The sequence below is a fragment of the Euprymna scolopes genome, chromosome 32 (assembly GCF_053919585.1).
Source record: "Euprymna scolopes isolate OS-2025 chromosome 32, ASM5391958v1, whole genome shotgun sequence".
NCBI classification, from domain to species: Eukaryota; Metazoa; Mollusca; class Cephalopoda; order Sepiida; family Sepiolidae; genus Euprymna; species Euprymna scolopes.
The window spans coordinates 55435713-55462802 of record NC_136513.1 but is presented as its reverse complement, the minus strand read 5'-3'; the positions used below and the strand labels follow the sequence as shown (position 1 = coordinate 55462802).

Here is a 27090-nt window from a genome sequence, read left to right as displayed (position 1 = left end):
GGTCACTGAAAAACGGTTGGATCATTCTACCGTTCCAGTAGATATCTCACTGCCGGTGCAGTTCTCTACCTGTATAAGAGCCAAGTACGTTCTAGAATGGAGTACTGTTGCCAAATCTAGGTAGGAACTACTAGAAGCTGCCTTGAGAGAGTTCAAAATAGACTTTGTAGCCTAGAAGGAGATGCCCTTTTCTTTCCCATGCAACCTCTTTCTCACAAAAGAAACATTGCAAGTATACCTCTGCTCCATTATTATTATTCTCATGGTAAGTGCTAATCTGAGCTCTAATCAAACTTCGCCAAACTTTCACAAAAAACACTCATCTAGTTGAAACCACTATCAATAATTTCTCCTACTCTTTATCTGTGCTTAAACTTAAATCTAGATGCCATGAACAAAGTTTCTTTCTTAGAACTGTATGTCTGTGGAACTCTCTTCCATTTTCCTGCTTTCCAGCTGACAATATGATTGTCTTCAAGTCCAACGTAAACAAGTTCTAGATAAGCCGTCCCCTTAAATAATCCAATTTGCCAAATTTCCACTAACGATTAATACGATATTGTCCCATTGACTACCATATACTCATTTACTCTCATCCTCAAATGGCCTCTGGACCTTGATAAGTGGTGACACCTTTGTAAAAAAACAAAATATGCAAATGCTGACAATTAAAATTTCACTTGATGTTTGACAGAGAGGCAGGGTTTTATTTTTTTTGGGGGGGGGTTAAAAATATCAAACGCATGAACATTCTAAAATGGAAACTTTTATATACAATTTCTTTACTTCTTTATAAGATTAGCAGGGAGAGCTGACGTTGCCCGGGATTGAATGATGATCAACAAATCTTCAACACTTCCAATACTTTTATTATCATTGAAATTGGTGAAATCATTCATTTTTCAATCAAATTGATTGATTGTCTGTTCTGATCAGAGATCCATCACAATGCACCAGAAGGAAGTTGCACATGCCTCCCCGAAAGTCACTTAACCCACAATACATTGTAGTCTACATTGCACTGTAGAGAACCTACTGTTGATTTTATAAAATTATTTTTATATACTGGTTTGAATTAAAGTTTAAAATACAAAAGTCAAGTATTATGGCTTGATTGTGCTATAAACAGAAACATTTATTTCAAATTCACACTTGTGTTATTAAAGAACATATTAGTGATTTTATATGCCAGGCTTTTTTGATTGTGCACTGATAAAACTCTCTCAGCTCCACTCGTAATATTAGACTGTATAAGGATGTTAACTTTGGTCCAAATCGGACTGTTTCTTTCTTTAATCAGATTTTTTTAATTATCAATACTTATCTTAAAATACTTCCAGAAACATTCGTTTTGTTGTTAGAAAGAAAATACAATGAATAATTTTTTGACAATTTTTATGAAATTAAAAAAAAAGAAAATTCAAATCCAAATAACAGGAATAAATATTTTTGGAATAGCAAACAAAAATTATTTATTATTCCTGATATTCATAAATATTCATGAAAATTGAATTTTAAAAAAAAGAAGTTTTTTTGTTAAAATCAAGATAAATATTTATTTTTTATTATAATTATTAAGTTTGCAGGTTGAAACAAGTAATGTAGAAAGCAATACAAATGACGACTCAACAAACAAAGGTAGATCAAATAAGAAGTGCATTAGGAAAAGGTATATTTACAGGATATTTACATAATGGTGTCAAATAAGAGAGTCTTTGCTGGAGAAACATATCTGCTCTCGGCGGCCTTCGGTGGCTTCTGGTGAACACACACTCAGACTAACCGAGTCTTCCTATTTATGTGTAATTACTATCCACATATGCAAATGAATGTGTGCCACCACAACAATAATAAATATTAATAATTATTTAGATTTATTATAATAAATATTAGTAATTATTAATTTTTTATTATAATAAATATTAGTAATTATTATTTAGTTTTAAAAAAAAAATTATTTATTTATTTATCTTTTTAATAAACCAATCATAGCAAATAAATATTTTCTTAAATGATGGCGACTGCTGAGATTTCATTAGCTCGGCATTTCAGCACCTTTTAACGTTTTATGTAAACTGTCCAGAAAATCCCACTGTAATTTTTTCTCATAATCCTAACCTTCATTTAGTTCTACAGAATCTATAGGCCGTTTCAGTTTTTTTTAAACTTTTTAATTCATGTTTAAAAATAAATATAGCCTTTATTTAGCTCCTATATATACAGGTAAGGAAGACATTTTTTTATAACATGAATAGGTAAGCTAAATTAATCATGAGTAGGTAACTTGATCCAATATCTGGAACATCTTTGTTCTTGAGATTAAGGGAAGTGGTGTTCGATCAACACTGCTGGGAGGCCATGATTTAATATACTGTTTTGTTTTTAAATCCCCAAAACAGCGTTTCATAGTAAACAATTAACATTAGGACGATTATGAATTCGAGAGAGCAAGCAGATGATTAAGTGACTTACTGACTAAATAGTTTTCCAATGAATAATATAAAAATTAAAAAGTTTTTTCATATAGTTTAAAGGTTAAAAAACTTCCAAGACTAATATATAATTTTTAATTAAATTATGTAAATTAAAAATTCACAACAAATTTATTATTTGAGAAGGAATACAGAAAATTAAAGTTTTTTTCTTAATCCATGGATTTTCAATGGATGGGTCTTGTCATCGAAGGAAATTTTGGGATTGTCTTATAAATATTGTTACTAATGTTTCTATGGACTTTAGGTTTACAGTATCATATTTAAAACCTGCAAACCGAAAGCACTCCAACATTCATATATATATATATATATATATATATATATATATATATATATATATACTAGCAAAAGTACCCGTCGTTGACTGAGTTCAAAAACAGACTACAGAAAATGGACTCTTATTTATGAAAGTATGATAGGTTATGAAAAGGAGAGGTTGTAAAGAGATAGCTTCGAATTTGGGGGTATCAAAACTAAAGCAAAATATGATGAAAGTAAAAATAAAATAGATAAACCCCATAATTTATTATACCATATCTGTTCACACTGAAACACTTATCACAATATTCTGTGGATCTATATTAAAAAACCTTGTTAAACTTTGTGACATATTTCCATTCTATGGAGGTCAGGCGCAAACGAACACCCCATAATTTTATTATACCATATTTCTTCAAACTTAAGCATTATTATCAAAGTATACTTACACAGATAGATATGAAAAGTCTTTATTAAAGTTTGTGCCTATTTCCATTCTATGGAGGCCATGCGCGAACGCAGACCCCACAATTTTATTATACCATCCCTATTTAAGTTAAAACATACTTATCAAAGTATTATTATGTACATCTATATCAAAAACACTTGTAAACGTTTATTTTTAATTTTTTATTTCCATACTTTGTGGACCAGGCGCATACGCAGACTCCACAATTTTAATGAATCATCATTATGCCAGATCAAACATACCCATTCCTGTGTCTCGATACATCTTCTATCATTATATGTGATCAGTTTTCTATAATAGTCAACCATATAGGAGCCTATTCGTGATCAGACACGCACACAGATATTCAGCTTTATATTATTATAGATAGATATATTTCTGGAGAAATACTTTCTTATTTCTTATTATATATCAATCCTTATTTAAGAAGCTCAATGTAATTACAGAGCAATATAGAGAATAAATGACAAAAAGTTATATTCCAAAATTCATGATGTTGACCATCTTATAATTTATTCCTTTAATTCAGTTTACTTATACAATTCTCAATATATATATATATATATATATATATATACTTGTATGTAATATACTGAGTTCGTGTAATCCAGTAAATTTTCATATACCACAAAAAGTAATCTACAAAATTATCATATTCCGTAATTGAGCATTAATATACTGTGTAAGCAAAATCAAGACATTCAGGGTTGGTTCAATCTACCATTCAGCGAGCATATCAAAAATAATACACCTAGGGAATTCTATAGAATAATAGACCCCTCCCCCCAGAGAATAAATTAAGCAAAATAATAAATAGAAACTCTGTAAAATTATCTTTCTCAACGTCCAGTAACTTAACTAACACTATAATTAGCTCCAACAATAGAAAAATCAACAAAATAAGGAATAATAACGAATTAGCATCAAATGAAAGTATCTTAGACAGAAAATGTAATTGCAGAATATCTGGTAATTGTCCGTTGGGTGGGAAATGTCTAACCTCGGAAATAGTGTATAAATGTGAGATAAAAACCGACAATGCTAAGAAGATATATCTGGGGGCCACGGGAACAGTGTTTAAGGCCAGATATAGAAACCATGTAGTATCCTTTAAAAAGGAACCTGAGATAGAAACTAATAAAGATGGCGTTAATGATAGCAGGGGGAGGGTACAAGAATCAGCATTAAAAATAAAAACAAAAAGAGGAATACAACTGCATTAGGTGATTGGGTTAGGGAACTTAATAGAAATAATGAAGATTTTGAATTAAAACGGTCAGTAGTAAACAGAGGAGGGGGGAAGTATGGGAAATCAAAAATGTTTATTGGAAGCCTTTTACTTAGTGAATTCTAAAGAGGAAATTTTGAATAAAGACTATATGCCATACAAGGATGTCTTCACAGGAATAGATTTCTGCTATCACACCTTAAATGTAACTGTGATATAACTTTTTACAACAATAAGGATCATCGGATGCTAGGATTAAATTTTAATGTAGAGTTAAATAGCTAGAATTGTTATAATCTAAATGAAGGATCCAAATCTAACATGCGAATATAGTTTCTATTATTCTAAACAGGATAAGAAATATAAATAAAGTATAAAGCTCATCTAAGAATGGAATTTTTTCCATAACGGTGAGCATTTTTTGTATTCAGTTGTAGCAGTATTGATGGTGAATAAGTGATACCCTCTTCAAATCAATAAAACAACTTAACAATAAACTAGCAATTATTATTAAAAAATTAAATTAGCAATTTGGGGACTGGAAATTAATTTAATTGATTTTGTCATCTGACATCTTGAGTTTGTAGAATCCATGCTGGTTTATTTATTTACTTACTTTACTCTTTGTTTTAAATGTTTTAACCCATAAATGCAGGAGTAGACATCTTCTCATCAGAGTGAAACACATTTGTAGATATTGGGTGGTTTTGCTGTCAGAATAATAATTAGAGGATATATACCATTTTATTTAGATACCCAAGAATACAACACACAAATTATAATTCTGGCTTTGAAGACATGAGCAACCTAAGTTGTTAGTGGATTAATAACAGCTGTGGGTTAAACCTATGGGTAAAAAAACAGTTTTTAAGATTAAAAACATAATTTATATATTTTATTTGTTAAATAAGCTATCGTAGCACGTTCTGGATCTGTTTGATTAAATCAATTATTAAATCATAGACGCTTTCTAGTAATCACTAGACCGAAAACATCAAACGGCCTGAATTATCTCCCTTTAGCTGTTATGGGAAATAAAATTTACTCTTTTCCAACAGAATTAACTATTAGCAATTAAAAACATTGTTATATATATCATTATTATTGTTCTTGTTATTGTTATTGTTCGTTGTTAAGTCTTATTAAAAGTGATGCTTAGAGAGTCTTAGAGTCTTAGAGAGAGATGTTGTTGTAAGAGAGATTGTTCGTGTTATGAAGTGATTCATATTTATAAATCGTGTTCATACTTAGAAGTGTAGAAGCTCTTTGAGTGAGGAGATAGTGTTCAGACAGTCTTAGTGTTCATATTGTGTATGTAAGATGTGTATGTAAAGACATTTTAAACCACATGATATATATAAGACATATATAACAATTTTCACTTTACCTTTTGGTAGAATTACAACAGAAAGACAACGTTTATAAAAACACATGATGGGTTTATTTCTTCTCCCGACCGGTCGTAGTTTTCTGAGTCAAGAATTCACAGCTTCAAATTCTAACTTTCAAAAGTGACCGTCTCGCTTCTAGACGTTCGAATCCCAACTGCAGACTATCGTCTGTCGTCCTCAAACTCCCTCTCACTCTCTATCAGTTTCTCCTCGTTTAACTCTAAAGTTTCTCTATATCGAGAACTTCCCATTTTCCATGACGTCATACACATGTTAAAACATGTGTCTTCTTTCACGTGTTCTGGAAATGCGTGTCCAAAACTTTTTCCTTTGTTTACAAAAGGAATTTTAACTTATATTCCCAGTAACCTATATTTCCAATATGTTAAAAACCGTGTTTATTAAATTATCTTGTAGTTGCATTCTTTCAATTGAATTTTCATAACAGAATTGACAACGCACATTCTTTTCTTGAAACTATTTTATCTCTAAGTTAAACAATGGTTTGTTTTCACATTCCATTGCTAATTCTCTCTCGTAATCTATTTCTAAACCTAAATTACGAGGTTCGAATTTCGTCTATGCTATTTCATTTTCATTTTAACTAAGTCTCTCTATTTCTATACTTACATGAAAAGGGGACAGCCCTTATCATGTAACAACATTATTGGATTATCGCCCTTCGTAATTGTTTTTTGTATAGATATGAAAACATATTTAATTAGAATGATAATGAATTTTAAAACATTAAATAATGATAAATAGATTAGAATCCTTTACTTGAAATGTTGTATAAGGATTTATATATATAATACAGTCTTTTTCTTTATTCTCATATTCAATTAAACATTAAACCTAAAATGATCTTAAATCTAAGTACTAAAATAATGATAATTTGTAACCATTACTTGCCACTAATACGAAACTAAAATTAACCGTAACGTTAATGCAAGGTTGTTATGGCCATATTATAAATATAGAAATAAAAATTAGAAATTCTTTATAAAAAAATTAATTATGTGAAATAAAGAAATAGTGAAATCTAATTTAGGAACTCAACGAATGGGATATATAAAAAAAATTTTTTTTTAATGGCTTAGGGTTTTCTGTGGAAACTTCTTATGACTTTGTTCTTAAATAAGGATATGAAAATTAGGTGATATATTAATATTTAAATGGGCTTTTCGTGGAGGTTACCCCAAGGGTAAATGTTTCTCACATGCTTTTTCCGTTAAGGGAATTTTTCTTTCTTTTCTTTCTCTTCAAACAATGTTCTATTGTCAAGAGTGTTTTTATTCATAAAGTCTGAAGAAATGTTGGTTTTTGAAAATTTTCAAATTATATAATGTTTGAAATTGTCGACCGGGCATGGAAACAATTGTAACGTAAAATGAAAGACACTTTTTGTTGCCATCAACACCTTTTTTGAATGTCTTGATTTTGCTTTCACAGTATATATATATATATATATATATATATATATATGCGATGGATACAGCTACATCCTGGATTTGAAAGTTTTCTTCATCTTATTTTTTAGTTCTTTCAATATGTTAAAAATTGTACATATTTTCTTACAGCAGCTGTTTCATTATAAAAAATCAATCAGTTATTAGTATGTCAATACTGAATATATTCACCATAGACTCTTCATAAAACATATATAGAGAGAGATGTATGTAGGATTATTCATATTTTTTCATGACCTACTTATTTTGTATAGCAATTCTTATAACATTGTATCATAACCACAGAACATATACTACAACACTTGCTAAAGCAAAAGCGAGGAGATAATGCCTGGGAAGATGATATCATGACAACAAAACATATACTAAAACATTAAACACCAAATTTGAGCATTGAAAGATACTTCATTAATTTGAAATAGTCCAGTAAACTAAATTCAGCATTAAAAGAAAGTAACGGTATAGTTTCGTTTCAGTTTATTTATCATCAGATGTTCTGAATAAAAATAGGGTCTTCTATTGCTGAACATCTTATAATTTTAGTGTTGACTTATTATTTACTAGCTTGGGTGCCCAGCGTTGCCCAGGTGTTTGGAAGTGTGTTTTGAACAAAAAAAAAAAAGTGATAATAGGCAGGCAGGTTCGAACCCGTACTATGAAGGAGGAAGAGTACGTGGAAAAAAAGTGACATCTTTGCTGTTGTGCCCATCGCAAAAACCGGAAGTGGCGTAGATTTAAATTAAGGCCTATCAATCAAAAAGAGAGGATGACTTTCGAAATTATCAGTGAAAAAAGTGACCCCTCCCTGCAGAAAAATTCCTAGTTGAGGGTGGAATTAATATTTTTGGCCAATTTTCCGATATTTGTCGTCCGAAGGGTTGAGCTTCAAAACGATACTGATCTTGTGAAAATTCGTCGCCTCTGTCGAAAGACAGACATACAAATATGCATGCATACATACATTTAAACAGACAGGTGAGATTTATATTATAGATTCTTGGTATCTAAAAAACACATTGACACTTATTACATCTTCTTAAACATATTTAATTCTCTTTTCCCTTTCTCTTGCTATAATCTCTATAGCATCATTTTTTTTTCTTAATTGTAATCATAACCTTGATTTAGCTCTGTTAAGTGAGGTTCAAAACCAGTTAGCGGTTTCAGTCTTTTTTCTTTTGATTCATCATGTTTATAAAATCAATACAATCTTTATATAGCCCTATTAAAACTGTACCATATTGAAATCTATAAGCATATATACATACCTAACATATAAACCATGTTAGAAACAACATCTCTAGCTGCCCCCATGCCAGCAGAAAAAGAATTGTCTTAATGGATACAGTGATAGGAGCATTTATTGAAAAATTATGGCGTTGCAAGTCAAAAAGGAATTGACAATGGACATCAATTTGCAATGAAATTCCCAGCTGCTGTTAATCGAACAGGGATCAACAAAGATACAATTACTTTGTAACGAAACCGCCAGCTGTGAGAAATCAAATTGGATGAGTCGAAATATCCGTGTTACTTTGATGTCCGTCAATACAAACTGTGGAAAACAAACAATCGATTACTTTTCTGTTAAAAGTCCATCATTTGCATGTACAACAAAAAGTCACCGGCTTTCTTAAGCTAATTCTAGTGCTTGTGACAAAACACACATGTTAGCATAGAATTTTGAATTATTTTGTTTCTGAATTTTTGAGATGAGGATGGTGATATGTGATTTGGACTACTGCTTTCATCTTGGATGTTATCCACACAACAGTTCAGCTGTTTGTTCTTTCCTTAGTTAGACCATATGGTATGCTTAGAAAAAGCCCAAATACAATTTTGAAGGACAAATTGCTTTAAAAAAGACTAAATTCGCAAAATTTTACTTTAAAAGGACCTATCTGACAACCCTCGGCAAAAATATGAGAGTGACCTCCCTTTAATGAAGATTTGTTTTCGAATATCATTATAATAATATTTGATCCTTGTTGTAATAGTGTGAAAAAGGAACTTGGAGTAATTTAAACGTGCAGCAGTTCTGTTATATGGTTGTGGAACAGAAGAGAAATTAGTTATTTATCTATTAATCTAGCTATCTATCTATCTTAGTATATGTTTATCAGTATATCTATCCTTGTATCTGTTTATTTAACTATCTATCTATCAATTTATCGATCTATCTAACTGGTGAGGTAAACAAGAGATGAGATATGAAGCTATGTTTTGATAAAAGTTGTCAAAACATATTGAGGTGCAAATTGGACAAGTTGCACCAGAAGATATTTCTGTCACATGTTCTGGTTAGCTGAGAAAATGGATTAGGTGGAAAAAGGACGTCAAACAGAGTGGACAGTTTAATAAGTTGCCCCCCCCCCCCGTCAATGGGGAGAGAGTTGACGTGTCTCAGAATGGAGACTAAAATTAACCACCCAAGAAAATCTCGTCGATCACTCATCTGCTGGACATAATGCCTGAGAGTGAAATAAACTATATAAAAATACACAACGTCTTGGTTTCTCTGCGAACCCTTCTCCCCAAGACTTGGCTGAATATCTTCCAGAGGTTGACAGCAGAAAACCAGGTATGTCATCAAATAAATGTGTTTATGTAATTATGTCAGACAGACATGCACGCAACACACTTAGATGATCATGGAACATAAACAGACTGTAAGAGTAACAAATGGTTCAGATACTGAAGAACCCAACTATAGACATTTTATGACACGACACACAATCACACAATGTGTAAATGAACTCAAAGAAGTCATCAAAACATTACGTAAAAAAAAAAACATTTGAAAGAAACATTGCAAAAAACATTGAGAACATTGTCTGGATTGAAGCAGTAAATTAACGATTGTCTCTTATAATGTGATTTTATTATTTGTATTGAACTATGTAGCACAATATTACTTTCTGAATATTTATTAGTACTTATTGATTCATCTCATTTGGGTCAATTCAACATTTAAAATACAATGGACACTATTTTCATAGGAATGTAATAAACTCATACATACTATTTTTTTTTCAGTCCAAAAAAACTAATATTTTGTGTTCTACAGAAAAATATCACCTTCATCAAAACATTTGTTTAGTAAACATATTTTTCATTCCATGGAATTTCTACAGGTCCTGCTAGTTTGTATTATTTGGATTATTTAGATTACTGTTCTAATCTTGAGCATTATTTATACATTTCTGTCAATATAACTTTTTATCTAACTCGAGAATCTGCATATAACAGAAGTTTAATTCATGGGGGTAACATGTTCTCATTCCATCAATTACGACTGAATAGAAATCCTAAATAATTTGCAGTTGAGTGTCACCCCGCACTGAGGATTCAACCTTCAAGGACCTGTGGCATAGTGGATAAAGTACTCTGTAAAATTCAGTTATACGTTACACTCTTCTGGAGGTTGAAGGTTCAACTGTCAGTACGAGCAATGTTCCTAACACAATCGTGAATTACTTAGGAGATCTACCCAGTCATGGTTGATAGAGATGAGATCATGCTACCCCATTCTGTGCAGATTCCCAAAGTTCAACAGATTCTTGAGTTCAATAAGATACATCTGAAGAAGGTTGGACGTTACATCGACCGAAACATGAAGATAACACTCAAGATGAGAGCAATAATAATTTGTGTATTCATTATTTTGCAGACTGTTATTCTGAGTTCCATAGTTGTTGTTGTCTCGCCACATTTTAGCCAACTTATCCTCTGGCCTTCTTCAGGTGGTTAACTGCGATGGAACCCGTGGCACAGTGGATATAGGTGTTGTTGGTTCCAGATGAGCATTGTCTGAAGATAGCGGTTTCAATCTTACTTAAAGCAGACCAGAGGATTAGTTGGTCAAAACATGGTGAGACGACAACTATGGAAGGCAGTAATTACTTGGGATACAGTTATGAAACTCGGCATTCCTATCCCATTGTTATTAACCATCTGAAGAAGGCCAGAGGATGAGTTGGCTGAAACATGGTGAAACAGCAACTATAAAAATGAGGATAACAGTTCATAAAAAAATAAATACTCAAATTTTTAAGCCTTATCTCAAAGGATTTAAAAACAAAATATTAAAATATTAAAAAAAAACAAGCCGAGCATGTGGGGTCTGCCTTCATGAGTGAAAAAATAACTTTTACCATGACTAATGTTTGTGCAAAATTTCAAAAAAGTCCACGGTGTGGTTATTGAGAAAAATGCAAACAAATCAACGGATGAACTATTTGGAAGAACCAAAGTTATCCTGGAAAATCCATTCTAGGAAAAATTTACTTTCACCATGATGAATGTTTGTGCAAAATTTCAAAAAAATTTTAGTAGTGATTATTGAGAAAATTGCAAATAAATGAATGGATGAAGGATTTTGGGACAATTTTACCCCTATAATAGCCCATAGGGAAAACAACCAGAGTTATCCCAGAAAATACGTTCTGGAAAAAAATGACTTCCACCATGACTAATGCTTGTGCAATATTTTAAAATAATCCAAACAGAAGTGAATTACTAGATCCAATCCCTCCTTTATCAAGGGACCAATAAAAATATCTTCATATATAATATTTTGAATGCAGAAATTCCCCTCTAAACCAAAGTACCATAGGTTTGCAGCAACAGATGCCTCATACAAATTTATTGTGCCTAGACTATTAGACATTATCTTATGTCACTTTAGAACACCATTTTAGACACATAATTAGTTATAATAAAATCCTACTTTTCATCCTAGAAGCATCATCATAATCGCAACCATATTTAGAGGAAGTAATTCTTATTTTTCTTTTTTTTTAAGAATAGATTTTAAACTCTTTCGACTTAAGGTTACCAATACTACAATCTAAAAGGTTATGAAAACAAAAAGCTATATTCCAAGGATTTATTTTTAAAATTTACATTTTTATTAAATTTAGCTTTTTACACATGATCAAAATTATAAGACCAGAGACAAAAATTCTATTAAATTGTAAAAAAAGTGTATGAAAAGTGTATGAAAACATTCAACATTCAAACTTAATAATGAGTTTTACCTCCACTGCTTTTGATGACTTCAAAAATTCTTTGGGGCATGCTAGAAATAAGAGTTTCCATTAAGGCGCGGGGGATCCTACTCCAGTTTCTGAAGGTGGCTTCACGAAGTTCATTTTTTGTTGAATATTGTTTGCCATTTTGATAAACCTCTCTCGTCATCCATCCCCAAACATTTTCAATTGGGTTCAAGTCCGGTGAGCATGCAGGATGTCCCAAGAGATGGACTGCATTTTCTTGTAGAAAGCGCAAGGTCCGTCTTGCAGTGTGGATTGCAGCATTATCCTGTTGGAATAACCATGTCATGAATAAGTTGCTGGAATCCATATTAAATAAAGAAGTAGTCAACCACCTCAGCAGAAATAACATCCTTAGTGACATGCAATATGGTTTCCGTTCTGCTAGATCTACAGCAGATGTGCTAACAGTTATATCCCATAGGATTAGTGAATCTCTTGACAAAGGCTTCCTTTCTAGGGCAATTTCTCTTGACTTATCAAAGGCCTTCTTCACAAGATTTCAAGCTACGGTATAACTGGAAATGTTTTTTCAATAATTAAATCATTTCTCTCTGATAGGCTCATAAGAGTAGTGGTTGATGGGCAGAAACCAGAGGCCCACAGTATTAAAGCTGTGCCTAACTCATTCCCTGATCTACATCAATGATCTCCCAAAACACATACTTAAATCATTTGTTGACATCTATGTTGATGACACAACCATCTATGGCAACACATCAAAGGCTGTAAATGACAAAGCTCTCTCTGATTCTTTCTCCTCTGATCTTGAGCATGTGGTACAGTGGGGGAAGAGGTGGCTGGTTATTTTTAATGCATCTAAAACCAAGTTCCTATCTTTATATCATCAACGCTCTGATCCCCATCTCGCATCAATTGAAATGGATGGCTCTCGTCTTGGCGAGGCTTCATGTTTTGACAAGCTCCTGGGTTTGACCTTTACTCCTGACCTGAAATGGAACATGTATATCAAGTCTGTTGCCCGGGTCGCGGGGAAAACGGTAGGATCCTTCTACCGCTCCAGAAGATATCTCACTACTGATGCAATTCTCTATCTGTAAAAAAGCCAAGTACGTCCAAAGATGGAGTACTGCTGCCACATCTGGGCTGGAGCTTCAAAAAACAACCTATCCTTCCTTGACAAAGTACAAAATAGAGTTCGTGGCTTAGTGGGGGATGCCCTTTTCTCTTCCCTGCAACCTCTCTTCCACAGAAGAGACGTTGCGAGCCTGTCTTTGTTTTATTGTTATTTCCATAGCAAGTGCTCGTCCGAGCTCAAATCTCTGGTCCCCCCCTCGTCAATCTTTCACGAAAAACACTCGTCTAGCTAAAACCACTGTCAGTAATTATCCCCACTCTTTATCTGTGCCTAAATCAAAACGTAGATTCTATGAACAATGCTTCTTTCTTAGAACTGCACACCTGTGGAATTCTCTTCAGTTTGCCTGTTTCCCACCTGACTACAACTTGGATGTCTTCAAGTCCAACATAAACAAATTCCTGATTAATCGCCCCCTTAAGTAAGACACTTTATCAAATCTCCAATACTAACTATTACTACGATACTATCCCATTGATTACTGTACACACAATAACCCTTATCCTCGAGTGGCTTCTGGGCCTTGATAAGTGGTGATCTCCATGTAAAAAAAAAAAAAAAAAACATCCATCCTCACACAAACGATGACCCTCCATCATCAGAGATGCTTTTTGTAGCATGCTAACATAACCCGATGCTATCTGACGACCCTGCACCACCCGTAGCTCCATCGTCCCTCTGTAAGAAAAGGCACCCCATACCATTAAGGACCCTCCACCACTATGACGTGTGGAAAAAAATTTAAGGGCATGTTTCTGTCATGCCAATATCGCAGTGTAAATGGATAATGGTGCAGTTTCAGACCCTAACACGTATATTTGAGTTGACCACCGTGAAAAACCATTATATAGTCAGACATATCAATTTTTTCTTGAGAAATATGAAAAAAAGAGCCACAAAAGGGGCGTTTTTATCACTTAAAGTCCCCATGGACGTGAACCAGATTTTTTACAGGGTCACCCATACTGGATTTATATTAAGAACAATGGGCTCCACATTTTGGCCAAGTTTCAGAAAAATCTAATTGATGGATTAAAAGTTACGGGACAAAATGTGTAAGTTTTGGTCATTTGGGGGCATATTTTACCTCTTTTCAGCCCCCGGGGATGCAATGGAAATTTTCACAAAAAAATTTTCTTTTACTGCGCACATCTATTTAATGAAATACAATTTCTGGCAAACTTTCAGGAAAAACTAATGGATGGTTATCTGACAATCGTCCGGACTAACGGAAGCACGGACGGACGGATGCACGCATGGACGGAGGATCAATATCAGATCTTCTGTACAACTGGGATAAAGTGTTAAGATAAACCAAAGAGAGAGAGAGAGAGAAAGAGCTTAACAATATGGACAATAAGAAAATGACTATTTTCAAGATGTTTCTAATATGACATCTATAATATAAATATCACCTATCTGTTTAAATGTATGTATGTATGTTTGTATGTCTGCCTAAAACTTTCGACAGAGCCAACGAATTTTCACAAGCTTGTCATCTCAGATGACAAATATCCAAAAAATTTGAAGCTCAACGTCTCGAACAACAAATATCGAAAAATTGGCCAAAAACATTAATTGCTTCACCCTCAATTGGGAAGTTTTCTACAAGGAGGGGTCGATTTTTTGCGAGCCACTTTTGCAAGTCATCGTATCGGTTAGATTGACTTTGCCTAATTTTAATGTTCTGAAGTTCCCGTCGCGTCATGGATTAGTGGTAAGACGTCAGATTTTCTTTCACTTTCTCTTCCGCCTTCACGTCACAGGTTCTAGCCTGCCTGCTTACTACCACTTTTTTTATTTTGCTTGCTAAACACACACCACCAAACACCCGGGCAATGCCAGGCACCCAGACTAGTTGTAAATAAAGATTCGAACTACAAAGATTTAATTAAAACTTGCTAACAAAGAGAAACAAAGAAAAAGCTGTATGAAACATAACTTCCAAAACAAAAGAAACAAATTAAAAATAAATCAAATTTACTTGACGACAACTTTTTATGATCGTTGCATGTCTGATCTTTGCTTGGTTTGCAGATGAAGAGGAGTGATGTTCCGTCTTTAAAAGGATTCTGTTATGTGGGACGGATTGCCATGTTCCACCAAGACTGGCAACAGGGGAGCCACGGTCACCACCTACTAAACTGTTAGTTACCTGAAAATGAAAAAAAAAATTGTTTATGTTAAATCATCATCCTCATCATCAGCATCAGTTTAATGTCTATTTTATATGATGACATGTGTTGGACAGCTTTTAGAAATTGATATATATATATTTCCCCCAAACCTCTGGTCTTGATGAAAGGGAGACTAAAACTTGCTGCTATAGTTTCATATGATCTGAAATAACAGCAAGGGGAGACTTGATTCCAAATATTTATCATATGTTATATCTCCCTCTTTTGGAAATAGAGTACGATTATGAATATCTCCAGTATCAAATAATCCTTATACACTGTGAAATTTAATTATGAATGAAAACCAAAGAGAGGAGATATAACATATGGAAATGTTTGGAATCAAGTCTCCCCTTGCTGTTATTTCAGATCATTTGAAACCATAGCAGCAAATTTTAGTTTCCACTCCATCAAGGTGAGAGGTTTTGAGGAAATATCAGATATTTTGTAATTCATATGCAAAACTAGGAAAACAAATGACAATGATTGAAACATTAGTAAAGGTGCAGTATCTTTCCAGACTCAAAAATTCTTTAAAATTACCATTACTATAGGTTTTCGAGGGTACTGAAAACAAAAATGTTTAAAATTCCAGGAAACGAGTAGTTTCCAATATAAGAACAAATTATAGCTTAAAAAAGTGTGGGATCACTTTTCTATATAATGTAACATAAAATGAACACTCACTTTATAGCAACCTTTTTTTTCGGGGGGGGGGGGGAGTCCGTTATTTTTTTAAGAGTGGTGCCCTGATAGACGAACACAAAATCTAACTTAAAAAACTTGTTTTCTATAGGTTTTTGGGTGTGCTAAAAACGAACATTGCATTAAATTTTCCACAAGTATTTTTCCAGGTATTAAGCAATGTAATTCATTATGTTATAAGTGGTGGCCATTGTTGTATGTGCAACTGCACATTTCTGCTTAATACATGGAAGAATACATATTTGTGGAAAATTTAATATGATATTTGTTTTCAGCACACCTGAAAACCTAGAAAAACTTTTTTTTTTAAATTAGGTTTTGTGTTGGTCTACCATGGCACAATAAACACTACCCCTAAAAAAAATAACAGATGACCTCAAAAAAGGGTGGCCGTAAATTAATATAAAAAAGTGATCCCCCACATTTCGAAACTATATTTTCATATTATGGAAACTACTCGTTTCCTGAAATTTTAAACATTATTTTCGTTTTTAGCACCCTCAAAAACTTTTAATAGTGGTAATTTTTAAGGATTTTTGGAGGGTGGAAAGATACTCCACCTTTACTGAAACATTTTATGGCTGTAAAAAAGTGCCAAAAATAGGCTCTGGCTGATGGAGTATCCCCTTAATCTGCGACCTTAAGGGCAAATATCACAATTCAGGTCATTACTTTTCCAACAAGCCTTTATTTGTAAATTTCTGATCAATAGTTGCTGAGATTTGGAACTTATAAAATTGCCAAAAAAGGTGGGGTATCTATTAGTGGCCTGGCAAATGCCACAGGGGAGACAATCAAGCAAAGAAAAACTAAGTAAAATTAATCCCAAAGCACAAAAGTGGATTTATCCTGCTAGGACACTATATATACAAATGTAAGCAAATTTGGATATATTTTGTTGGTTTAAAAATATAGGTTCCTTTTACCAATTGTCATAAATTTTAATCATAGAATAATAGTATTATAATCTTCAAAAAGCCTGCAAATTTTCATGTAGTTTTGCCCCATAGAACCAAAGATATGAGCATTTCAATATTCAACTTGGCTACGAGTATATATATATATATATATATATATATATATATATATATATATATATATATATATACAGTTAAAGCCAAAATTATTGGCACCCTTTCAATTTTAACGTTTTTTTTTTTGAGAAAAAACATTTTTTCACTAATTATTTTTATTAAAGTGTTGGTGAACATTTATATCAACCATCTACAGATCTCCTGAAACACTTTTAGTTTATTATAAAATATTCAAAATAAATATTATTAATTATAACAAAAAACAGACGAATTAAAATTTATTGGCAACCTTTATCAATAGCCACTTGCAAAGCCTTTGTTTTTAATAACGGCTTCCAGACGTTTTCTATACGACATTACTAAATTCCTACACACATCAACAGGAATATTAAACCATTCTAACTTGGCGATATCTTCTAATTCCCTTAGGTTCCTTGGTTTCCTTCTTTTCACATTCCCCTTCATCACAGCCCACAAGTTTTCCATTGGATTCAAGTCTGGACTTTTACTTGGCCACTTCAGGACATTTATTTCATTATCCAAAAGCCATTTCTTCACCGATTTCACCGTATGTTTTGGATCATTGTCCTATTGGAAGACCTAGTTGGTTCCAAGACTAAGTGCTTCTGCAGAAGGTTTCAGATTTTCAATCAATATTTTAATGTATTGATCTTGCCTCATGATGCCATCCACAGTAATAAGTTTTCCAGTGCCATTGGCCGAAAAGCAACCCCAAAACATACGGTTTCCTCCACCATACTTTACCGTAGGGGCTATATTCTTTAGGTTGAAGGCTTCTCCTTTCTTCCGCCACACAAATGACACATCTCTGCTGCCAAAAAGTTAAATTTTAGTCAGATCTGACCATAAAACTGAACCCCAAAAAGTTGAATCCTTGTCCATAAACTCCCGTGCAAACCCTAAGCAGACTTTAACATGTTTCTTGGAAAGGAGAGGAGTCTTCCTTGGTCGGTACCTCTTAATCCTGTGTGACTTCAGTGCTCTCCTCAATGTCGAAACAGAAATTTCAATACCTTAATCGCTCAATTGTTGGATTACTTTCTTACCAGTAGTTTTTGGGTCCTTTTCCACTTCTCGAATGACTTGTCGTACAGTTCTGGGAGAAAGTTTATTTTTATGGCCTCGACCCGTCAAGTTTTGAATCGTATTGAAAACACCATACTTCTTGATAATGTTTCTCACTGTTAACACAGGAACTTCAAAACGATTAGAAATGGATTTGTATCCACTACCTTTCATATGTGCATCCACTATTTTCTGTCTAACATCGAAACTATGTTCCTTAATTCTAGCCATCTTTGCAGTCTGGTGTTACTGATAAAGTGAAGGATTGACTAATGCACGTTATTTATAGAAGGCTTTGGAACGTTCTAGAAGATGATGCAATACCCAAATCATAATAAACAAGTATTATTTTGCATAAAATATCGTGAATTCTATGATAAAAATCATTGGTGCCAATAAATTTGAATTTGTCTGTTTTTTATCATTAATAATATTTATTTTGAATATTTTATAATAAACTAAAAGTGTTTCAGGAGATCTGTAGATGGTCGATATAAATGTTCATTAACACTTTAATAAAAATAATTAGTGAAAAAATGTTTTTTTTTCTCCAAAAAATGAAAAAATTGAAAGGGTGCCAATAATTTCAGCTTCAACTGTATATATATATATATATAGATAGATAAATAGATAGATATTGGGGTGGAGGTGGGTCTGTTATTTTTTTTAGGTGTGGTGTTTATTGTGGCTAGGTAGACCAACACAAAACCTAACTTAAAATACTTGTTTTCCGATGTACTGAAAACAAACATTGCATTCAAATTTTACACAAGTGTTTTTCCGGGTTTTTTCAAGCCAAAGTATGCGTGCTTGTGTGTACAACAATGGTCACCACTGATAACATAAAGAATTACATTGCTTCCCAGAAAAATACTTATTTGCGGAAAAATTTCATGTGATATTCATTTTCAGCACTCAAAAACCTATAGAAAACAAGTTTCTTGAACTTAGGTTTTGTGTTGGATTACTAGGCCACAATTACCAAATAAACAATACCCCTAAAAAAAATAAAATAATAATAGGCTCTCCTCAATAAATAAAAAAAAACGATGGCTATTAGTTTTTACTTTAGATAGTATTAGTTATCATCATTATATTCAGTTTAATGTCCATTTTACATGCAGACATTTGTTGGACAGCATCTAGAAATTGATTTCCAAACTCATCTCTGATCAGGTTTCTGTGAAAATTATTTTCTTAACTGAGGCAAGATTATTATAGGCTGAATGCTCTTTTTAACACCAACCCAGTGTGAGAAAGTGTGTGTATGTGTGTGTGTGTGAGGACACTTCTTAACCTATATACTCAACATATTTTTTATCTACAAACTTAAAATTTGATATATAGTGTATTTAGACATGTGGAAAACTTTTTAATCCGTTTTCATCCAGAAAAAAGGGCTGCTAAGGCGTCAAAATTGAAAAATTGGTGCAGATTTGAATCTGTTAGTCAACTGTTTCACAAATTCGCGTGAATCATTTATGTGTTAGATTACTTATGTTAAGAATAAGTAAGTTCGACAACACCTTTTAAGGATCATATCAAGCTGGCCTTATGGTTATCATACTTGACTTATTGTCTTTAGGTTTGGGTTTCTATCTAAGCTCAAGTATTTTTTTATTTACAAAATATGAACTGTTTCAAAAAAAAAAACATAATACTCGCATGTTCCGTCTGCCTGCTTCCCTCCGGACTACAACTTGGATGTCTTCAAGTCTAATGTTAACAAATTCCTAATGAACCGCCCCCTTAAGTAAACACTCCATCAAATCTCCACACTAACGTAATGTACTTGCAATAACCCTTATCCCTGAGTGGCTTCCGGGCCTTGATAAGTGGTGATCACTGTGTAAAAAAAAAAAAAAAAAAAATGCACGTCTCAGTTTGTTTCTGTCTTTTGCTTCATTTTTTTAAGGGATTTAATGTTATGTTTAATATTTATATTATTTCTGTTTATAATAACTAAGAAATTTGCATTAATTAAAATATAATATTTATGAGTATTTTATGATCAGCCAAGGTGGCTTGCTAATATCACATATAAAAGGAAAAGCTAAGATCTTCACTTCCTTTTCTTTCCTCGATTCCTGCATCAAACAGATGCGCTGTCGCTTGGGTGAGTATTTTTTTTCTATTAAAATAGCCTGGCAGATTCTTACTATGTTTTACAGGAGGTGGAGGAATTAGGGATTGACTGATGTGTTATTTAACATATTATATAAATGTCCTGACAATAGTTTGAAACTCACCAAAACTGACAAAAAGTATTCATTAGCCAACATCTTCAACTTCTGCGCAAAATGGACCATGACACAATGACCTGCAAAAAAAAAAAATATATATATATATATATATATATATGTGGCACTATATCATAGTTCCATGGTTGGTAGTTGCTTATGCACCCTCCCCCTGCATGGCCAGGTGGTAATTTGGCTGTAGGCGGAGGGATACATACAAATGCAATCTCAGAATTCCCTTTCCTTTTTTCGTTCTGTTTTCGTCTGGATAGCATGAGGTGAGCACATATTTTCTGTCCCTCTGTAGATGAGAGGAAGGGGACCCCCCCTCCTTCTCTCATCATTAGTTAGGTTAGTTAGTTTTAAGGAGTTTATTGTATGAAACGGGCCTGAAGACAAAGAAGATTCCATACAGAATGACACCAGAGTGGGGACACAGCCCTGAGTGAAGGAGACGGCCACACCCAACATTTCAGGTATGCCTTTGATCTTACCTCTGACAAAAGACATCTAATTGACAGATCTTCATACACGAACTGTTTCCAGGACATTTAGTGGAACACGTGGGTCGGTCACACGCCAGTGACCGGCTGATCGTGTTATATATAGAACTACAAAATCCAGAATTTCTTGAGAATTGGATAAGTAAAATTCAGAAGGGACAAGATGGCAGCCCATTGGAAATGGTCCGATGTGAGTTATTTCGGTTCTTTCTAAATTTTACCTATTACATCATTATGCATTTTTCTCTTTAAAAACTTTCTGTTATTTTTCAAAAAGTCTGTAAAAGAGTACAAAATAAAAAATAGCTAGAGATATTGAAAGCAGACTTACCACAAGCAGGTGAAACAGAAACCTGGTGAAAAATATACATGATAGCCATGGAAGAGATCACATGAGACATGCAAATGTAACAAAATAGAAAGTGTTGAAGAGGTATGAAATGCAATGACTGTGGATGCGGACTTTTTGGTGCAGAATAGACAGGAAATACATGTATGGGCTGTATTTTTGTGCCGACGACCAAAAAACACTTTTTTACATTTTTTATTGAGAAATAGAGAGAACACCACAGAGATTACAAAAGAAATATCTAATGTTGACATACAAATATTAGTTGCTTCCTAAGAATGATCTTTAAAATATACCAAATGTTTTGACATTTTTGAGATGAGGATTGGTTATTCGTATTATTTGGATTCATCGGACTACTGTTCTCATCTTGAGTGTGATTTTCACAACGTTTCGGTTGATGTAACCTCCGGCCTTCTTCAGGTGTATCTTGTCAAACTTGGGAATTTGGACAGAATTTCAAGCGGAACCTTTGATTTATTTCATGGGAATAGCATGCTCTTGTTCCATCAGCCAAAACACGGATACAGGTCCTAAGTAATTTGCAATTGTATTTTTTAGTTGCCCACACTGAGGATTGAACTTTCAACCTTCAGGAGAATATCACTTTTTACAATTGACTTTTCCAAGTACTCTAAACATTGCACCACAGATCTGCAAGGACCCGTGGTGCAGTGATTAGAGTATGAATTCCTGAGTTTGACAAAAATATTTTCAAGTTCGACAAGATACACCTGAAGAAGGTCGGAGATTACATTGACAGAAATGTTGTGAAAATGACACTCAAGATGAGAACAGTAGTCGGATGAATCCAAATAATACGAATAACCAAATTTTTTATTTTGAAAAAAAATGATTGGAAGGTGAAGAAAACCTGAGACTTTAAAAAAGTATAAAAAAATCGTTAAATATAAAACTATCTTGCTCGGTTGTAAAATATGCTTAAATATATTTTAATTTATACAGATATCGAATATATTATAAAATCAATTCTCTATTAATTATTACAACTATATATTGTACCCAATATATAAATACATTTTAATTTATACAGATATCGAATATATTATAAAGTCTATTAATTATTACAATTATATATTGTACACAATATATAAATATATTTTAATTTATACAGATATCGAATATATTATAAAGTCTATTAATTATCACAACTATATATTGTACACAATATATAATTGTGATTTCAAAAGTAAAAAAAATATAACCTGGGTGCCATCAACTAGAATCCAAATTGAAACCGATATCTTTTAACACTTCAGCCCAAGTCATTCTGTTTGAACTACTGTCAGTTGGATAAGAAATAGCTAAAAGTAAACTAACCTTAACATACAAATGTGTATATCCATCTATATATATATCATGCCACAAGGGATAAATAAGATGAAAAAAACTGTGTCTATCCTGATGAAAATGTTATTACATCAAAAAGTACTTTGATTTATAAACAAATAAATGTTTGTCCATTTTTAAATAATCTGCATTGAATTGGCTTACTAAACTTACATTCTGAATTTGCACTTAAACAATGCTTTTATCAAAGTGATATGGATGGCAGAATACTTTAAGTTGACTTAAACTTGCCAAATTCCAATTTCTTTCTTCTTTTTTTTTTTTTTTTTTTTACACCTTAGCAACTAATTTTACTGGTTAAAGATTCTTAAAAAAAAAACAGTTCAACAAAAATGCAATCATTTGAGCCTCATAGCTCTGCTCTGTGACCTTTCATTTTTGGGGAGATACAATTTGAAAAATGGAGACAGACATACAGTGAGATTTATAAGTAAGATTAGTCTGAACGCTAGTATATGTTCTGTTTCATTTCTTTTAAGAGAGTGCATACACTCATTTATTAAAAGTAAATTCAAATAAATTGATATCTGGGGAAGTTTTACTTACCTTGCGACTGTTGACCTCCCAACAGAGGAGTGATCAGACCAGATACACTATCACAAACTATCAATCGTAAATCACAGTAGAAATTCTCTGTCTGGAAAAAAAAAATATGAAAAACTAGACTGAGAATTTTTAAAACACCTCATAAATAAAATGAATAAAACATAAAACAAATAATGAAAAATTTAAAACAATGTTGAAGCAAATATTAAATAATAACAACTAGCAAAACCAGTGGAAATTCCACAGTAGTTGAAAATTTTTTAAACACATAAATTAAATGAATAAAAAATAAAACAACAACGAATTTAAAAGAATTTTTTGGCAAATTCCTTTTTAACCTTTTAAAGTTAAAAAGTTTAGATTTTTTTCAATGAAAATTCAACACAATACATTAACGTCAAGGGTGTGAGTTCCATTACAGAAACGTTGATTTAATTGAAATAAATAAAATATGCATCAAGTGCGCTTGAAAGTCAAATCAACGCAATAATAGGAAAATAAACAAATATTTTACTAGCTTGAAATTTATAATTTAAATATATTTCAGAGTCAAACTCCATCCTCAATATGTTGTTTCCTTTTTTTTTCTTCTTCCTTATCATGTTGTAAAGTTGGAGGAAGAAAAGTCTGTTTGTAAAGATCCACATGTTGTCTCTTAGCGATTGTATTTTGAATGTCAAGGGTGTGAGTTTCATTACAGAAGCGTTGATTTAATTTGAATAAATAAAATATGCATCAAATCACAATGCAATCTATATATCTAGAAAAGTGAAATTATCTGTGTGTATGTGTGTGTACATTTCCCTATCAAATTACTCTGTCAATTTTCAGTCTAAAGACTCGAGAGTTGACATAAGGGGTATTGAGATTTGGGGAAATTTTTTTAATCGGTTTTCGGCCAGAAATTTGGCTGTCAAGAGGTCAAAGTTCAACAATTTGACCTTTGAAAACTCTACCAAACTCTTCTGCCAATTTTGGATTTAAACACTTAAAATTTTAGATGTAGGTTCCTTGGACATGGATCAAATTTTTCAACTTGATTTGAGCCCAAAACCATAAATGTTAAGGGGTCAAAATTGAGGTTGAAGTTAAAAAAATTTGAGGTTTCACCCAATGTTTAGTCTAAACATTTGAAATTTTACATAAAGTGTATTCAGACATAGGGCAACCTTTCTAATCGGTTTTTGGCCGAAAATTTGGCTGCCAAGGGGTCAAAGTACAAAAGATTTGACCTTTGCAGTCTCTAGCAAACTATTCAGCTAATTTTGGGTTTACACATTTGAAATTTTACATAAAGGGTATTTAGACATGCAGCAATCTTTTTAATCAGTTTTTAGGTAAAATATTTGGCTGCCAAAAGGTCAAAGTTGAACGAGTTGACCTTTGCAGACTACCAAACTCCTCCGCTAAATTTGGGTCTAAACACTTGAAATTTTAGATGTAGGTTACCTGGACATGAGTCAAACTTTTTAATATATAGATATACATATGCACATAAAGTTATGAACGGTATATAGGGCCCGAGCACAGTGGGCTGAACGGCTAGTATTAGGAAAACAAATATTTTACTTGCTTGAAATTTATAATTTAAATATATGTCGGAGTCAAACTCTATCCTCAGTACATAAGTTGTAATACAATAGTAATACATTGTTTTGTTTTTATTTTTTTCTGAATAATTTTTATATAAATTATAAAGATGTCAATTCACTTGAACATTTTCTTTTTAAATTTTAAAAAGAAACTATAATAAAAAAAAGTCTCCTAACTTGCCCTGAACTATGTTCAGTTTCCGTTCTGTCTCCTCTTGGATCTTCTGACCACTCTGTTGTATCAATTAAGATAAAAATGAAATGTAATAAATCCTCAGACGTAACTCTCCATTGTATGGTATACTGATACACTATGGATGACTGGGATAGCTTCCGTACATTTATATTGGATCTACCTCTGCGTTCCATGTTTAAAAAGGATATGTCCTCTATAGTATCAGACCTGACAGAATGGTTAATTGTAGGTATAGACCGTTTCATACCCTCAAAAAAGTTCCAGCAAAAACCTAACAGTCAGCCATGGTTCTCTCCAGAATGTGCTGCTGCCATTGCGCACAGAAATCACTTTTTCCACTACTTCCAACGTAATAAATGTATGGAAACTAAAGTTGCTTTAGGACTGCCAGCAACCATTGTAAGAAAGTAATAAAGAACGCAAGAGAGTTGTATGCTCAGTCTGTCAAGTCCAAAGTAGCTGAGCAGCGGCTTGGTTCCCACTAGTTTTGGCAAATAGCAAACAGAATCCTGAACAGAAACGTGTGCTCTATCCCAACTATCATCAATGGACCTGAGGTAATTTCAGAAAAAACGCTATGTGATATACAAATATCTGTACGCGATGCTGCCAAGCAAATCAAAAACCTTGATTCTAGTAAAGCAACTGACCCTGACGGTATTCGAGTTCTAGTACTCAAAAAACTTCAACCAGAACTAGCGCCCATACTTACAAAGCTGTTTAAAAGTTGTCTTAAGGAGAATTGCTTCCCATCACCCTGGAAAATCTCATCAGTATGCCCTGTATTTAAGAATTCAGGTGATCGCTCATCCCCCTCTCAGTACAGGCCAATAAGTCTCCTGTGTGTCATGAGTAAGCTACTGGAATCTGTGTTAAATAGAGAAGTAATCAACTATCCCAGCAGAAATAACCTTCTTAGTGACACACAATATGGTTTCCATTCTGCTAGATCTACAGCAGATGTGCTAACGATTATATCTCATAGGATTAGCGAATCTCTCGACGGAGGCAACCATTCTAGGGCAATTGCTCTTGATATATCTAAGGCCTTTGATAGGGTATGGCATAAAGGTTTACTTCACAAGATCTCCAGTTATCACAGTTGGTATAGCTGGAAATGTCTTCTCAATTATTAAATCATTTCTCTCTGATAGGCTCATAAGAGTAGTAGTTGATAGGCAAAAATCAGAAGCTAACAGTATTAATGCTGGAGTCCCTCAGAGGTTCATCCTGGACCCAACTCTTTTCCTGATGTACATTAATGATCTTCCAAATCACATCCTTACATCATTCGTAGACATTTATGCTGATGACACTACCATCTATGGTAGCACATCTAAACCAGTAAACAACCAAGTTCTCTCTGATTCTCTCTCCTCTGATCTTGGACACATGGTACAATGGGGAAAGGAGTGGCTGGTTACTTTTAATGCATCTAAAACCAAGATTCTATCTTTACATCATCAACGCTCAGATCCCCATCTGGCATCAATTGAAATGAATGGCTCTTGTTTTGGGGAGGTATCAAGTTTTGACAAGCTTCTAGGGTTGACCTTTACTCCTGATCTTAAATGGAACACGTATATCAAATCTGTTGCCAAGGCCACTGGAAAACTGGTCGGTTCCTTCTATCGATGCAGTAGATATCTCACTGCTGATGTAATTCTCTATCTATATAAGAGCCAGGTACGTCCAAGGATGGAATACTGCTGCCACATCTGGACAGGAGCTGCTAGAAAGGACTTGTCCTGACTTTGTAGAGTTCAAAATAGACTTCGTAGCCTCATACGAGATGTCCTTTTCTCTTCGCTGCAACCTCTATCTCACA

General features: G+C 33.1%; 1 protein-coding gene across 2 annotated transcripts in view; it reads right to left on the bottom strand.

Moving 5' to 3' along the window:
- The window catches only part of LOC145256372 (DNA repair protein RAD51 homolog 4-like), an 84990-nt gene that overhangs the window by 9444 nt on the left and 48456 nt on the right, over positions 1-27090 (bottom strand). For both annotated transcript variants that reach the window (XR_013863983.1, XM_080115198.1), the window contains exons 6-8: positions 23475-23565; positions 20715-20785; positions 15448-15618 (exon numbers count right to left, since the gene is read on the bottom strand). Coding sequence is in view for 1 of the 2 variants with exons in the window: in XM_080115198.1 (XP_079971324.1) it covers positions 15448-15618; positions 20715-20785; positions 23475-23565 (333 nt within the window). In the remaining variant the exon portion in view is untranslated. The remainder of the gene's footprint in view (positions 1-15447; positions 15619-20714; positions 20786-23474; positions 23566-27090) is intronic.